The following is an 18,803-nucleotide window of genomic DNA, read 5'->3' on the forward strand; positions in this document are numbered from 1 at the left end:
TTTTATAATAAATTCTTAAGGCATTGCTTCCCATTCATCATTAAGCTCAGCTCTCGATTCCATTATGCTCCTTGGTGCATGATTCATGTCCTGGACCCTTCGTTTAAACTCATCCTAAACATGCTCTATTGGATTTATGTCCACGCTCAACGCAGACTAATTTATTGCAGGTATACCAATCTCAGTGAGATAGGTGATGGTGACTCGTGTGGTATGGCATCGTGCCTTATCGTGCAATAAAATAATGGCATCACCAATAAATCCCGCGTATAGAACCATCTGTTCCTCCAAAATGTCTCTGATATAACGATCCGCCGTTAAAACTCCTCAACGTCCTCCACCAGGCACAAAAACCAACTCGGTTTTTTCATCCATGGAAATGCCTGTCCAAGACATACAAGAACCATCTCCATATGACACAATTTATAGTATACAACATTGACCAAATCAGTCTCCTGGCCTTCAATAGACTCGACGTCTCTTGTCGTTGCCATGTATGTATATCCTACTTTCGTCGGAGAATAATACCTGACTCCATTGATAGTCGTCCCAATCCAGATGTTCTCAAGCAAATTCTAATCGCATTTTCTTCTGGACTGCAGCTGGCTTTTGACCCGTAGCTGCCCTTTTTGGTGTCAGGTTGACTGCCTTCAGTCTCCCTCTGACTGTCCAAACAGTGGTAACTACACCTCGGACCTCGCTAAGCTCTTTTTTGAAATTAACACCAGTTAAATGTCGATTTCTCAGGGATTTCGATACAAGAAATCGATCATCTCTCTCCGTTGTTATTCGTTTACGGCCTCCTCCTTAGTGGCGGACATAATCAGCAGTATCTTGGTACCGACGATACACTCGGGACACAGCAGATTGGCTCAAATTTAGTCGATTTGCCACGGCCCTCTAACTCAGGCCTTCTCACAATAATTCTACTGCTTGAGCTGGTTTGACGGATATGGTATCCATTTGTAATGCAGTTGCGAACTTAGTGACTTATGTAATAGTGGGTTTGCTATGGAAATTGATACGTACGATGTTAACCGAATGCGTTAAGTCGGTGCGTGTCGATTTAAATGAGTCAAATTCTGACACCCTCTCTACGTATTGCATTATTTACTTGTAATAAGTCATCGGATTCACCAAAAAACAAAACTTTTTTAGAACTTAATTACGAGGTTATTGATTATATACTAAATATTTTTAAATTTACACTTTTTAGATTGAAACAAGAGACATACTTTCGAAAAATAATTTTGAGTCGATTATTTTGCACTCAAGATTACTGTGAATACTTTTTCTTTTTTCGCTAATAGCCTTACAGGCTGATGCGAGTTTGTAAATAAAAAAATATATAATATTGAATGTTTTTATCATACTATCAGTTTTAATGTCCATTATGTTGATAATGTTCAATAAAACTTTTCCGTTAACTGCAATTGCAGTGATACAATAAATTATTTCATTAAAGCATGTGCTTATCATTTGCTCTAAACAATCAACACAGTTTATGGAAAATTGGATAAAATGACTGAAAGTTTTTGAAAATAAAAAAATATACCTTTACAATTTTATGTTTAAATCGCATTTCTAGCTTACATTTGTATACGCGAAGTATAGAGCTTTTCTAGTAAAATGGTAAATATTATACAACTCCTATCAAGTTTGCAATGTTACTTTCTACTACTTGAAAAGTATTATTCAAGAATAATTGTATTATCCTTAAAATTCGAACAATTTGATAGGCACAATTTGATAAACATGTTTTAGATTTAAATTCAATTATATTTTATGCACATTTCCTTGTTTAAATTCTAGTTATCTTAATCACAAACTTTGTAGAAGGAAATACGACAAGAATTAGGGAAAATCGGGAATATTTTTTAGTAAATTCTCGCAAGAGGTTTCGACTACTTTATCAAGTAAGTGATTACTGTTAGGATAAGTAGTTTGAATATTCATAAGACTCGAGAGGAAACTCGAGAGATGCGAATATGGTAATGAAATTACTTGGAGTCATATTATCAAATTTTCGTAGTATATAAACGTTGCTTCATTATTAAACTACCTAATTTTAAATATGATGAATTTAATTTCAGACGTTAGCATGGAGACAATGAGCAGTAAAGTTGGCTGTGAAAGATAAATACGGAGAAGTGAATTTCGTACAGAACTCAACATATGAATCAGTGAATATCCTAAAATAATATGAATATCACGAGTTGAATATTAAGAGATTTAGTGTTTATTGTTAGGATAACTTTATTTTGTACAATTCAGGATAAAGCTATTAATGTTAGGGTTTTATTGTATTTGTTCAAATGTATAATACGAAAACTAAGTCTATTATATTGCAAAAAATATGATATCCCCTTATTATTCGGATTCATCTTCAAAAACAATAATAAATAAGAAACAAAATTCATCGAGAGCCCATTTAAAAGTTACTTTTTTATGCCCAAAGTGCATTTCCTAAAGGACGCAATTTTATTTTTTTGGTGTATTAGGAGGGTAAGTATAGACTTAAATTCAAGATTGTTGGATTGCCACACTTCTCCCCGGGCCGCTATCTTGGAAAAAGAGCGGAAAGGGGTTTCGCGCTGTAAACTAGTAACACTTTAAAAAATTTTATCAGAGATCTGTAGCAAAGTTGTTTACATTATTTCTATTACGAACTCTAACAACTATTTGTTGAAACAAGCAGTTAATTTACCGAGATTCTTTTATTTAATTTGTTTTAATTGTAAATATGAAATAATCAACATTTTTTCTGATGTATGGAATTGTTTTTGCGGTTAAATTATATATTTTATATTGATTACTATTTAATTAATTGTTTTATAATCGAAAACTGCTGACAACTAAATATAAGAACATTTTTTGCTTTTCTTCACGTTTCTTAAATTGTATCAGACTGACGCAAAGGAGGCTTCGAAATCAATAATACGACTAGGTAATGCGTTTTCAATAATAATTGTCACGCGTCATTTGAGTATGAATAATTAGCAACTCTTAGTTTTATTATAAGGAAAATATAATAATGTGAAAAACCTACTGATCCAAAAGTTCGAGAAATTATTATTTATCAGTACCATAAAGGGAAAACAATGCGTGAAATTTGCAGGGAGTAGACTGTGGCAACAAATACTGTGTTTAATATAATTAAGAAATATGGTAAAACCGCCAGTATTAATGTATGCGGCAAAAGCTCAGGTCGTCCAAAAGCTGTTTCTCAAAGGACTCTAAGGAATTTAATTAGAATATGTAAGTCAGCAAGAAGAAATAGACTACGAGAAGTACCTGCTAGGTATAATATAGAAACCGAAATAAATGATTTCAGAGAATGCAGTCGCAAATATATCAACAAAAGCGGTCTTAGTTTAAGATAGGTATGTTTGATAGGTTCTTCTTTATGATATAAATTTTCTACCTTTTATTTTTTTCAAGCAGGCCAAAGAAAAACTGATGTTGACGGAAGCTCAAAAAAGAAATCGTTACATTTGGGCTAAATCAAAACTTTCGTGGACCAAACATAACTGGGACAAAGTTATTTATAGCGACGAAACCAAATTTGATGTCTGTCTGGTAGATTATTGAAATCGTGTGATTCGGGACAAAACAGAAGCATTTCATAAGGATGGTCTCAAAAAGACTGTAAAGTTTCCACAGGGCATCATGTTGTGGGGTTGTATGTCGGATAAAGAGTTTGGAACTTTACATTTTATTGAAAACATAGTAAACGCAGCCAAATATCCAGATATTCTTGAAAATTCGTTTCTACCAAGTGCGACATAGTTATATATCCATCCAAAAACTTCCATCCATCCGTCTATCAGCAGGATGGAGTCTTATGTTATACGGCTAAATCTACCAAAAAATGGATAGGAGAACCTGACATTAAAGTTTTGTCACCTCCTTCTAGCAGCCCAGATTCTATTCCAATAGAGACACTTTGGCATAAAATAAAAAAACGCCTAAGAAATAACCCTCAGTGTACTTCGCTACAACTACGTGCTAAATTTAAAAAAATATGAGATAGTTTTACCCCTGAATTCTTTGGCCTAAGACAATGCCTAATAGAGTTGAGGCTGTTATATAAGTTAAGGGCAACGTTAAGCAGTATTAATTTTTATTTTATTTTGTTAAAAACCTCTTGTTTCAATATTTAGTTATAATACTAAATGTTTGTATTTTGAGAACGATTTACGAAGTGGAAATTGAAACATCAATAAACATACTTTAACCTTTAATTGTGGCTTATTCCCATTTAAATAGTGAAAGAGTTTATCACAGAGCTGGGGTGAAAACTGCGATCCTGAATATTGGGACTGGAAAAGCATGGAAAAATTTGGATACCAATCAAATTTTTTAAAATATCAGCACACCCGAACTTTTGAAATTAATTTTTTGCAGATGCAAGGAAAACTGTAAAAGTATGTGGGGTTGCCGACAAGTAGGCCTCTAATGCTCTGCTGTGTGCCTCAATAGTTCTGGTAAAACCTGCAGTTAATTCATGAATATATTAAAATTAATCGAAAAACTTTGAATAATTTAAATATGGATTACCCCCAAAATAAGAGAATTTGGTAATAAAAGAAAGGGGGGAAATAAAGGGCGCCACCTTGTCCTTTGTCGAAAGGAAGATTATAGGAAAGCATTAAACAAAAAATAGTGGTTGCGAATAATCATTTTTATTACTCAAAAGTTCAGCCAGATAAACGTATTATGGAATGTTAACAAATTAGCCAATTACACATAAATAAAATAAAACAGATAGAAAAAAAAAATAAAAATACAAATTTAGATAAAATCAGGTATTAAGTAAATAGTTCTAAAATTAGGTGGAATACTTTTATAACTGGGTAAAACTGCAAAATGAATTCAAATAGTAAAATTTAGCAAAAATACTTAGGCATAACCTCAGTTATAGCATACTAACATAATATTATAGACAATAATTGACCAAACAAAAGGGCACAAAAATTCCCTTTAATCCTCAGAACACTGACATGCAAATTTTTAGGCTGTTGTTACAAACAAAGATTATTACAGGATACCAGAAATAATTAAAAGTCAAAAAATTCCCACTACACTGCACTAGATATGTAGACAATAAAAGTTAACATGTATATTTGTTTAGTTGACCAAAAGCGATTTAGCGATCTCCAACATTCGGACCAGTTTTAAAATTAATTTCAACTTAACCCTAGAACAGCACAGTTCGTTCATCTAACATAGACCGCACAGTGGGGTCTCGAAAACCCTAATTGTTTTTTTTTGTAATATTTGTTACGTATTTATTTTTTCTGTGGTATGTAGTACAAAACAACAAACAACAATATCTTATTTTTAAAATATGTTTATAAAAAAAAACATTTCTCATTAGATCTGATAAAAGTGAGAAAACATAAACTAGTACTTTTATCACACTTTTTTAAAAATATGCAGATATAACCAAAAAAATTAAACAAAATTCCAGTTTAATAAAACTTGTCTGTCTAAAACGATGACCATTTTTTCCTAGTATACTGGCGATATTTCTTTGCGAGGTATTGGGTTCTGTTTGTTCTTTTTCATTATCGTCGTCACTGTGTTGTTCGTTATCAGTGTCAGACTGATTTTGGGGTACACAATCATCGTATTCATCTGATGAGTCTCCAAAATCATCTTCGATGGTCTCCGGTTCATCTTCATTCGCTCACAGGTTTTCAGCTTCCCATTCTAATTCTTTTGTTGTCAGTGGACGCTGATATTTTCTCTTAGAATCTGCCATACTAGCAAATAGCAAAAACCACCTCAAAATTTTAACACCCTTTAACTGAACACTGGGGTCCGAAGTACCCACAGCTCCACTAAAAACGTCACAGCAAACTATGCAACAAATTAACGCGGCCCAGCGACTGTCTCTCAACGTAGTCGCCTCTTAACTGAATTTACGTCAAGGTATCGCCAAAAAACGCAGACCTACGCAAGTTACATTGAACAATTCATGCGCCTGGATTTTTCAGACCCCACTGTGCAGTTCCAGAGACTTCACTAAAAAAATTTTAACTGAATTAAAACTCATCACTTTATTTTATCTTGGTTTAACTGTTGTACTTTATTCGTAGTACTACACTACATTATTGATTTTCCTATTTAACTTCCCCCAAAAGTGACTCATTCTGACATTATCTTTAAAAATCATTATCCTTCCTGCGTAAATATCTAAGCGGAATCGAGATCAAACGAAAGAGCAATTATAAACAGACTCCAAAGTGTTTACATTATTAATCTCAGAAACGCAAAAAGATTAAGAATATTTTTCTATTTTTACGGTATACGGGGTTAAACGAAAATGCTGCAATGCAAACTCTAACTTTCGTTCTTTTGCGAACATTCACATTCGATTCTGAATTAGAAGCTACACCGCAGCCCGGACCATCAAGAAAAAAGAGAAAACAATAACTGACAATTTTTTTTAATATATAAATATGTTCAATATTATTTCACCTGAAAATTGTCAGTGAATAAGGCCTTGAGGGGATACCATTTAAAAAAAAGTATTGTCATAACCCTTTATAACGCTATTCTGTTTTCAAATATTTACTAATTAACGTTTACACGTTTTTTACTCGACTGCTTGGACTTGGCTTGAAGCAAGGGTGACAATGAAAAGGCTTGTTACACAGTCAAATCTACAGAGAAATAGTTCGATGTTGATATTCGATCATGATGTAAATATTTTTTACATGGCCTTTTAACTTCCCGGAACTCAAGATTCTGCTTCGTCTTGTGGAGCCTATCTGTTACGGATGTTGGCTACTAGCATGGCAATTCTAACTTTATTGACCGCAGCTCGAAATAGTCCTGAAGTGGTCAAGGAAAACCATTTTCGTAAGTTCTGGAGCCAAGATATTCTTCTTCTTTCTGGTCCTCTTTTTCCGTAGACCTCTCCCTGTAATATAATTTGCAGCAGGTTATATATATGATCGTTTCGCATTATATGTCTAAGATATTCTAGCTTGCGCTGTTTCACTATGGATATAATTTCACATGTTTTATTCATCCGACGTAGAACCTCAATGTTTGATATTCGGTCCACCCAGGAGATCCTCATTATCCGTGTATAACACCACATCTCAAACGTCTCGAGTTTTCCCATGGATGCCTAGGTTTATATCTATGATTTAATCCTATAGAGCAGCACTGTAAACACGTAGCATCTCAATAAACGGATTTTCGTTTTTAAGGGTAGGTCGTGGCTCTTAAATATCTTGCTCATTCTGACAAATGCTGACCTGGCTTTTTCAATTCTTTGTTTTATCCCAACTGAGTGGTCCCATTGGTCGTTTATGGTGGTTCCTAAATAGTAGTAACGGAGCACTTGGAGTATTTGTTGCTGATCTACCAGTAATTGACTAGGTGGAATATGCTTCTTACTGATGACCATGTATTTTGTTTTCTTGATGTTAAATTCAAACCCGTATTATTGACTGATTCTCCACAATTGCGTTACTAGTGTCTGTAAACCTTCTAAATTGTCTGCAAAGAAGTTGGTGTTGTCTGCATATCTGATGTTATTTAGGCGCTCACCATTTATGAGAATACTTTCTTTGATATGCTCTAAGGCCTGGCTCATTATGTGTTCCGAATAGACGTTAAATAATAGAGGGAAAAGTATGCAGGCCTGTCGTACTCCTCTCTTTATTGCAACTTCTTCTGTTAGTTGGTCTTTCACCCGAATGGTTGCTGATTGGTTGTAGTATATGTTCTTGATTACTCGAGTATTTAACTCAAGATTATAAAAAATATACCACAGAGGGATACAATAAACCGAGTGAAGTAAAAAAATTTAACTAAGTTACACCAAAAATATGTCAATCTGACGAAGTTTTCCTATTACAAGTATCTTATTATATAGTTGAACCTACTTTAAAATTATTTTGATTTAATTGCTCATTTAAAAGTTTTTATTTTCTAAGTAATAATATTTTTTTAATTCACACTAGTGTCAGTTAGTGTGTATTGCAACGGAAACAAAAAGTTTTCAAGTGAAGATCATCAAACATTTTACATTTTACATCTTGTAGTTTAGATTGAAAGACTGTTTATTCGCAGAGATCTGTTTCTGTAATTTCCTTTATCTCTGATTGCCTCTCGACGGTATGAAATTAATTCCGAACTAGATTTTAGCTAACAGTCAGTATCACAACATCCAACAGGTGAAATACGTGATATTAGCTTTCCCTTTCTCTGGAATTTCAGTTGGAAATCGAAGTAACTAACCTCAAACGGCTTGCCTTAGACAATAACTCAATAAATGTCACAATCCTTGAATAACTTCGAAGCGGCGACGCATGAAATGGCGTAATCCCCGGGCTGTGACTTGGCAATCATTTTCTTGGTTTGTACGTCATTCAGCATTACTGTCACACTGCGTTTAGAAACACAAAATGTGGAACATTGCCTCAACTTCATTACTTATCAGTTTTTCACGTGGGATTTATTTTGATGCTTATCTGATGTGGCTCGAAACGAATATATGAACTAAGGAAAATACTGATTTTTGTTTTGTTTTCATACTTAAGGAATATGGCACAAATATAAATATATTCTAGAGACAAACAGATTTTATCTCTAAGAGAAAAAATCGTAAAGATGACGTATTTTACGATATTTATTTAGTCCAAAAATATTCGAGGTTAGGGCCTAAAATTTGGTATCCTAAATCATGACAATAAAAAAAAGTGGTACAGTAGGTGGTACTGTAGACCAGCGCGATGCTTCATACTATGTTTTCTGTATTTTTAAAATTTAAATAATAAGTTTATCAACATGGCTATCCTAACTTTGCTTGCTGCTATTCTGAATAGTCCGGTTGTCGATGTATTAAACCATTTTTTCAGGTTTTGAAGCCAAGATATTCTTCTTCTCCCTGGTCCTCTCTTTCCAAATACCTTGCCCTGAAGAATGAGTTGCAACAAGCCGTATCTCTGTTCATTCCTCATAATATGGCCAAGATATTCTAGTTTGCGCTCTTTGATGGTGTTAATAATCTCGCATTCCTTGCCTATTCTACGTAGGACCTCAACATTAGTCACACGATCCACCCATGAAATTCTTAAAATACGTCTGTAACACTGCATCTCGAATGCCTCGAGTTTTCTTGAAGAAGCTTCGGAAAGTGTCCAGGCCTCTACTGCGTATAATAACGTAGAAAATACATAGCATCTAATGAGAGAGTTTTTGGTAGCAAGTGGTAAATCGTGACTTCTGAAAAGAGACTTCATCATTATGAACGCCGATCTCGCTTTTCCTATGCGTTGTTTTATTTCACTGGAGTGATCCGATTGGCTGTTAATGTTGGTACCAAGGTATGTGTAGCTATCTACTCTGTCTATTGGATGTTGGTTAACCAAAAGTTGTGTATTTAATATTTCGCGCTTACTGACTACCATGTACTTTGTTTTCTTCGTATTAAGATCAAGTCCGTGTTCTCTACTTATATCTGATATCCGCGACATTATTCTTTGCAAACCGTCCACACTATCTGCAAAAACTACTGCGTCGTCGGCATATCTAATGTTGTTTAGACGTATTCCGTTGACTAATACGCCTTCTTGTAGTTCGCCTAGCGCTTGCTCGAAGATATATTCAGAGTATATAATAAATAACACCGGGGACAGAATGCATCCCTGCCTCACTCCTCTATCTATGGAGACTGCCTCTGTCAATTGGCCATCCACTTTAATATTGGCTGTTTGGTTTTAATATAAATTATAGATGATTCTTAAATCCCTATCATCTAACCCCACTTCTTTCAAGATGTTTATAAGTTTATCATGCTTTACTCTATCAAATGCCTTCCTGTAGTCAATAAAACAAGTATACACATCACAGTTAACATCCCTGCATCTTTGCATAAGCACTTGGACAGCGAATAGAGCCTCTCGGGTGCCTAAGGAATCGCGGAATCCACACTGCGTCCATGATACTTGTTCTTCGCATTTTTTATATATTCTGCTGTGTATTACTTTCAAGAACGTTTTAAGTAAGTGGCTCATTAGGCTAATTGTTCTGTAGTCTTCGCATGTCTTGGTATTTACTTTTTTTGGTTTGGTCACGAAGGTCGACTTTAACCAGCTTTGGGGTATTTTTCCAGTTACGTATATGTTGTTAAATACAGTTGTTATCCATTTTATTCCCTGTTCATCCATAAGTTTTAGGAATTCTGCACAAAACTCGTCAGGCCCTACCGCTTTACCATCTTTAGTTCTTTTAATAGCTGACGTGACTTCTTCAATGGTAATCGGGGGTCCTGTTTGGCACTTCCACATAATTTTTCCAAGTGTCTAGTTTTTCTTCCACAGTTAACAGTGGTTTGCCTTGGTTATCTGCCAAACACCCAACTCTTCTAGGTTTGTATAAGCCTGCGGCTTCTTTAACTTTTTTGTGCATATTAAATGAATCGTGTTTATGATGCAATTGTTGTATTTCCTCACACTGTTTTCTTAGATGTGTATCCTTAGCTATCCTAATAGCTTTTTTGATCTTTTTATCGATTCAGTTTGATTTTTATTGAAGTTTAACATTAGGCGGAAGGTAATTTTATCATTTATTTATTATTTTTATAGATTTTAATTAAATTGAAAATGTTTACATATTGTATAACGGTCACCCCTCGTCACGTAAATGGTTTTTTCCAATTGTTTACTGTAACTACTATTTCGTAAAAAGCCATGTCCTGATCAATTTACAATGTTAATTGGACATTATATTTATAAAAAATTATTTTAAAATGAATGTATAGAATATAAAATTAAAAACCGTAATTTTGCTTTGTTTTTGTCGAAATATGCTTAGTTTTCTTCTTGTATGTTAATTTGTGTGTAAAATTGTAAATTTTTATTAATTATGTCTGTATCAAAAACTAGTTCTTTTCACAAAAAAAGAAACTGTTACTTATTGAGGAAGTATCTAAATATGTATAAATAAATTAGGTAGAAAAACTAAGAAAAAAACGGCTGTGGCAGTCCAGTGGGACTGCCGGTAGAAGTTACACTTCTATACACGCATTCGCCGTTACAAATTTATTTGGGAGTCAATCTGCACAATCATTACATATGTAATGCTATAGGTAAGACATAGCAGAAAGAGAAACATAATTAATATCAACTTACTAAGAATTAATAAACAACTTTTGACCTGTAATAGGAGTATAGTAAATGAAGGATTGAATCAATATTTTGATGAAAATGTATATTTTTATTTTCATATATGTATGAAAGGAGTTGAATGCAAAAATTTTTTTACACATACTCTGCAGTAAAATTCATTGTTTATTTTGTTTTTAATATAAAAATACATAATTCAATGTAACAATACAATACAAATTAAAATGCAATATTCATAAGTATTTAAAAATTACAATAATATACATAACTTTTCTATTTACGCATATGTTTAATTTACCATGTAATCATATTAATAAAAAAATCCACCCCGACTGGGAATCGATCCCCGGTCTCCCGCGTAAGAGGCGGGGATACTAACTACTATACTACCGAGGACATGACAAAAACGTATTTCAAAATTGACAGTCTGTGTCATACAGTGATTTATTGAGATTATTATTTTGAAATACAAAAGACTAATATAATTATGAACATTTAATAAATAATACAAAACATATCACATAAATAATAATATTAATAAATATTTTATTATATATATAATATTATATGTAAGTATATATATAATATTAAATATATATACAAAAGGAACATTTTTATATTCGAGAGAGGAAGAGAGAGAGAAAATATATCTTCCGTCTCTCTCTTACTCATTATCTTACATATGTAATGATTTCACAGATTCACTCCCATACAAATTTCCAACGTGGAGCGCGCGTATAGAAGTATAACTTAAAAAATATGAATGAAAACTGAAAGTTTTAAATGAAGGGAATAAACGATAAGAGAACAAAGGAGAGAAAGAAAAGCCAATTAATTTTAAGAACACTGTATAGAAATAGCTGAACTGATATATTCATGATTATTATAGTACAATAATAAAAGTGCAAATTATTAAAATATGAGCACCATCATATCCCATAAAATTTATCTTGGCAAAGGTAAAAGTAAGTGTAAAATTTATACTTTGTAAATTACTTCAGAAACAAAACAATGGGTTTAATAGAAAATATTTATTTAGAAATTGTGAACCTAGTTCTGCAAAATGTTTAAAATGTTTTCAAGTACATACCTAATTCATAATAATGTTTTTTCAATTTTACCTCAAAATCGAGTGAAATTGTCTTCTTTTTTTCCTTTTTATGGCTTTAGTTAAAAGGTTTCTTATTAATCTAGATCATGATCTACATAAAATAACACCTTATTCTCTATGGCGATGTTGTGAAATACCGCTATATTGTTTCTATTACATTCACAGTCACTTTCAAATTAAGTCTTATTTGATTTAAAAAAATTGGGAATTATATTTTCCATTCCCTATATTGCTCTTCCACACCATTCCTAGATTGTATGGGAGATTCATTAAAAAGATTATCTGTTTCTGTTCTAGCATCTAGTCTAGCCGTGTCATCAAATACTATTTCAAAATGTAACCAATATATATATATATATATATATATATATATATATATATATATATATATATATATATATATATATATATATATATATATATATTAAAGATAGAAAAAAGGGAACATTATTGTCCTTATTTGCCAGATTACAGGTATAGAAAGGCTTTTAATTTTTTTATTTAATTATGTAATTTAAAGTTTGAATGTTAAAATGTTACTTGAAACTAATTAACTAGCTTACTTAAGGACTAGTGCTTTAGAACTCCAAAAGCACTCCATGGAGAGATATGTCTAGTATACATAGACGACGTAATCGTGTATTCAACATAACTACAAGAACCCATTGTAAATCTCACAAAGGTATTACAACCACAAAGAAAAGCCCGATTAAAAATTAAAGGCGATAAATGTGAGTTCTTAAAAAAAGATAATTTTCTAAGATATTAACACAAGGAAGGAATTCAAACTCAACCAAAATGGAAGCGATCGAAGAATACCCAATTTCGAACACAGCAAAGGAAATAAGAGGATTTCTTGGACTCCTGGGATATTACAGGAAGTTCAATTTTGCAAAAATCACATAACCTCTAACAAATTGCTTGAAAAAGAATGCTAAAATCAAACATACACCCGAATTTGCAGAATGCTTTAACACATGCAAATTATTGAACGAGCCGTTATTGCAATACCCGAATTTTTCCAAACTATTTAATCTTACAACAGATACCAGCAATTACGTTACTCTAGCCGTACTTTCCCAAGGACCAGTTGGCAGTGATAAACCGATTGCTTTTGCTTCCATAACATTGAATGAAACAGAAACTAACTACTCAACAATAGAAAAGGAAATGTTAGCAATAGTGTGGGCAACTAAGTATTTCCGACCCTACTCTTTTGGAAGGAAATTTAAAATACTTTCAGATCACCGCCTCTTGCAATACCTATTTTCCTTAACGGAACCAAACTCCAAATTAGTATGTTGCAGACTAAAATTAGAAGAATTTGACTACGAGGTATTTTACAAAAAAGGCAGTCAACACCAACGCAGATGCACTGCGTCAAATTGAAATACACACAAAAAAAATTAAGGACATAAATTCACAAATTAAGGAAGTTTTTGATAATTTAGAAAACACAGAAAATGATGGATGGTCTACATATACTAATCCAGATGAAGATCGAATAGTTAACGAGATTGTAATGAAAAAAGCAAATTAATTAATCCCAGAAAATATCTCAGAAAATATGGTTGAAACAGAAGATCAAAACAAAGACAAAAACGGAAATGAAACAAGACATACAGCAGCAGAAAATTCAGTTCTTGGCATACCTGTTTCAGAAAAGCCACTTAACTTCTACCATAACCAAATTATTATCAAAACCGTCCACTAGAGCCCACGACCTCCAGCAATTGCCCAAAATTAGGATCACAGAAATTCAAACCATTCAGGATAGATCACATCAACTTAAACAAACTCCATAAACCCTCTAGGGAAGAAGAACATCTTGAGACAATTAACCCAAAATCGTGGAACCATAGACATAACCATTTTTGGACAATTCCTATATATAAACTTTGATCAGATAAAAGGCATATATCGAGCACAGTTTAATTTAATCTAGCCCAAGTACTTTCGATCCCTAGATCATCTTCAGGGGCATCTGAAATAAGCCAAGAAACGTTTTTTATAACCAAAGAAATTGATTAACTTCGATAAAAACTCGAAGTTTATGGTTGAAAAAGAGTTTTTTTATGTTAACGTTTATAGACTTACTTCGTCAATTGCGGCCTATCCGGCAAGACAGGCAAGAACAAGATGTCATAAACATATAAATGTACATCACACTACACTACAAATGGACAAACAAACACTTTAAAATTATTATTATTATTATTATAAAGTGTTTGTTTGTCCATTTGTAGTATAGTGTGATGTACATTTATATGTTTATGACATCTTGTTCTTGCCGGATAGGCCGCAATTGACGAAGTAAGTCTATAAACGTTAACATAAAAAAACTCTTTTTTAACCATAAACTTCGAGTTTTTATCGAAGTTAATTAATTTCTTTGGTTATAAAAAACGTTTCTTGGCTTATTTTAGACGCCCCTGAAGATGATCTAGTGATCGAAAGCACTTGGGCTAGATTAAATTAAACTGTGCTCGATATATGCCTTTTATCTGATCAAAGTTCATTTATTCGAGCATTCAACCTTATATTTATTTTTTCCTATATATAACTTTATTAAAATTATCTAGCTTACTTTTCACTCCTTACTGGGTACGCAAGTAGACTTAAACGAGAGGTACTGGGTTCTGGTAAAGGCTCCTGGAAAGTACTGACTAATGTTTCAGTTTACACATTTAAATAGATATCTCAATACAAGTTAAACTGCTTACTTTGCTCCTTTTGGTTTAGATGTAAGGGTTGATTGTTCATCAAATCTTTCTATCTGTGACAAAGTCCCTCTAATTATTATCATCTATACGTGTATAAATGAACGTCACATCTTTAAAACGCTCAAATAACTTAAAATACTGAGAGTAACAATAGGAGTCTTAATACAAGGTTATCAACAGAAGAATTTAAGCAGAATTATTACCAATATTAGACAAACAACAGTGAAAACAAGAAGAATTTTTGAAGGCTGAAGATTAAACTAAGTTTAAGACAGTATAAAACGTATTGACTGAATTGGCTAGGCGATGTATGGATAAAAACATAAAATAACTGAAAGGGTAATAATAAAAAAATATATAATAAGTCTCTGCCTTAAAAAATGTGAGCACAGACATAGGTATAGTATTACCGGGATCTATATAAAGATAACCAACGTCAGGAACTTTTTCACCAAACCCCTGAAGAGATGAAAGAAGAACCTAATAAAGAAAATAATATAAAATAATATTTATTAGTACCCATTTTTTAAATAAAAATCCTAAGATGTTACTGAAAATTTGTTTTGTGAGTTATTATAAAATATCATCATTTTACTTTTGAATTTGTTATTTTAAAGAACAGTAATATATGTAGCAGTTAAAAATACGTTATTATACCAACCCAATAGAACGGTTGAATATAAATTTTCGGCTTACCCGCAGGCACGATAAAGAAAAGGCATGGCTTCTCCTGTCTCCCCACGCTGTTAGTGGCCCAGCACGCCAGAGATTCGACATCGTCAGATCCAGGTGTGAAGCGTAATATCGACACATTGCCCTCGTTTTCCATTTTACCCCCCTGGATGGGCAGAACGCCCCTGCTGGTGTTATACGTCCAGGAAAAACGGGCAACGTCTGGAATAGCGTCTACGTGACATTGGACCACTAGTGTCTCAAAGGGAAGGGCGCCAACTCGCATTATCTCATACCCTTTTTTGCATCGAGGAGCGTCTGAAAGAAGAGAAAATAGATTGTTATTGGAAAACGTGATTAAAGGGGAATGCTGGACTTTTACGATTGAGCAATTGGGAATCACAGACAAAAGCACACTTGTTAACTGTTCGTTGTAGGAATTTCTATTTTACATAAAGAAAAAATAATATATTGCTATTATTTGATATAGATGACTACACGGTATTTTATCTTATTAAAACATTTCTTATTTTATAAATAATTTTAAAATATTAAGATCAAAAATATACAGTAAATTAATAAAGCAATTTAGAGTACTAGAAATACTATCAGAATACATACAATATCATTGGAACAATATTTATATACAATGAATCATACGTAAAGTTGGAATTTTTATGCATAACAAATGCTCTAAATATGCGCTTGTATACGTTAAACCGTTTTATTGGTTTTGTCATGAATGTATTACTTTCTATGCACTTCATTTTTGACGAATATTAGCTTACTGAAATCAAGGTAAGGTTAGTAAAACGAGAAACGTTAAGTTCAATTATATTTATACATAACAATAGTTATTATTATTTTTTATTTAAAGAGAAAGTCGCATCCACCTAATGGTTATTAGCGACGGATCTGTACAATTTTACAAGAATAGTTATATTGCTAATAATGCTCCAATCGAGCAAGTAAAAACATTCAAATACTTGGGAATGATGGTGAATGACCAATGGGATCCTCAACAAGAAATAAAATGCCGTACCGAACAAGCAAGACAAGCTTTTCTTAAATTTAAACCGCTACTTTGTAATCGCAATCTTTCCTTCAATCTCCGTTACAGAATGGTTAAATGCTATGTATGGTCCATATTGTTATACGGCATGGAGACATGGACGTTGAAAATATCTTCCATTAACAAGTTGGAAGCCTTCGAAATGTGGACCTTGCGAAGAATGTTCCGCATACCATGGACAGATAGGGTGAGAAACGAGGAAGTCCTTCTTCTTCTTCTTCAAGTGCCCTGTCCGTTGCGAACGTTGGCTATTAACATGGCAATTCTGATCTTATTTGCGGCGCTTCTGAATAGTTCGACCGATGTGAGCCCGAACCACTTCCTCAGATTTTGGAGCCACGAGTGTCTTCTCCTGCCTGGCCCTCGCTTACTGTCTATTTTTCCCTGGACAATCAATTGCAGTAGACGGTACTTATCGTGTCTCAATATGTGGCCTAGATATTCAAGCTTTCTTTGTTTAATTGTATTCACGATTTCTTTCTCCTTTCCGATTCTTTGGATTACCTCTGTGTTGGTGACATGTTCGGTCCAGGATATACGAAGAGTGCGTCGGTACGAGGAGGTCCTAAGAAGAGCAAATACTGAGAGAGAATTGCTCAGCTTGATCAAGGCAAGAAAGATTGGATACCTGGGCCACATCCTGAGAGGTGAAAAATACGCAATCGCTCAATTAATTATCCAAGGAAAGATTGAGGGCAAGAGAGGAGTAGGTCGCAAACAAATGTCGTGGCTGCGAAATATAAAGAACTGGACAGGCGTAACTAACACTGGCGAACTTTTGCATGCCGCAAAAGACAGACGTCTGACCTTCAGATAATTCGCCAACGCACTATAGGTGCACGGCACCATAAGAAGAAGTTATATTACATGGTTATAAAAAAGATTTTTTTTGTCCTACACAATAGTACTAAAAAAATCAGTAATACTATACAAAAAAAGTTAAATCTTATGGAACACATCGATAGCTTTTAAATAATCTATTAAGTTCTTTGAATAACTATTTTGACCTAACACAACTGATAAATTTGAATCTATATTATAAAGAGATTGTTGATGTTTGAATTTGTCACATTCAAAGATATGTTTTACTGTTAAGGTTGAATTGCAGCGCTCGCATCTTGGTCGGTTACATTTTGAAAAAAGGTAAGAGTGTGTGTAAGTCTAGTATGGCCTAATCGTAATCGGTTAACTACACTCTGTTCATGGCAAGTTTTGCACAACGGTTTAGTTCCTTTAACTGTGTCTTTAATTTGTCGTAGTTTAGACATTGATATTTGCCATTCGTTATGCCAGACTTCTAAGATTTTTGCCTTAATAAAAAGCTTTAAATCTTCTGGACTGCACTTTAATATTATTTCTGAGTCCGCACTAGACACTGCACTACGCGCACTTAAGTCTGCTTCTTCATTTCCGGGGATGCCCACATGAGAAGGAATCCATATGAAGTCTACTGTTCTTCCTTTTTCTTGACATGTGTGAAGTTCTGATTTAATCATTTTTTCAATTGGGTGTTTAGGATATACTCGTTGAATTGAAGTAATCTAACTCAGAGAATCAGAAAGAATCACCGCTTTGACGATATTGGTATCATTAATAAACTTAATTGCTTGATAAAGAGCGAATAATTCGGCTGTATATATGCTACACTGGGGAGATAGTTGAAATTGATATTTACTTGAATTGATCACAAAAGCGGCACCAGCTCCATTGCTAGATTTTGAAGCATCTGTTAATATTTTGGAGAAATTTTCATAAGTTTGGAGTATATATGACAGAATAGTTTTTATTTGAGAAGGACGTATTTCTGACTTACTATATTTGCTCAAATATACATTACACTGTGGAATATTGATTGACCAAGGGATATGAGGATCGGTGATGTTTGGATCGAATATGTCAGGAAAATCAAAGTTTAATTTTTTGCAATATGTTCTAACTCTTTCATAGTATGGTTTTCGTAGTTTATAATTATAATTAAAAAGTTCGTTATACTTATCTGTGAAGGTGTTACTATAAATAGGTTTTTCTGGATTACAGAATACCGAGGATGAATGTGTTAATGTCAGTTGCATTCG

The 18,803-nt window shown here is 33.3% G+C and overlaps 1 protein-coding gene across 3 annotated transcripts in view; it reads right to left on the reverse strand.

Annotated features, from left to right (window-relative positions):
* The window catches only part of side (motor axon guidance molcule sidestep), a 566,673-nt gene that overhangs the window by 120,814 nt on the left and 427,056 nt on the right, over nucleotides 1-18,803 (reverse strand). For all 3 annotated transcript variants that reach the window (XM_072534634.1, XM_072534635.1, XM_072534633.1), the window contains exon 10: nucleotides 15,681-15,974. In XM_072534634.1, the coding sequence (XP_072390735.1) occupies nucleotides 15,681-15,974 (294 nt within the window). The remainder of the gene's footprint in view (nucleotides 1-15,680; nucleotides 15,975-18,803) is intronic.

Source organism: Diabrotica undecimpunctata, chromosome 6 (assembly GCF_040954645.1).
Source record: "Diabrotica undecimpunctata isolate CICGRU chromosome 6, icDiaUnde3, whole genome shotgun sequence".
Taxonomy (NCBI): Eukaryota; Metazoa; Arthropoda; class Insecta; order Coleoptera; family Chrysomelidae; genus Diabrotica; species Diabrotica undecimpunctata.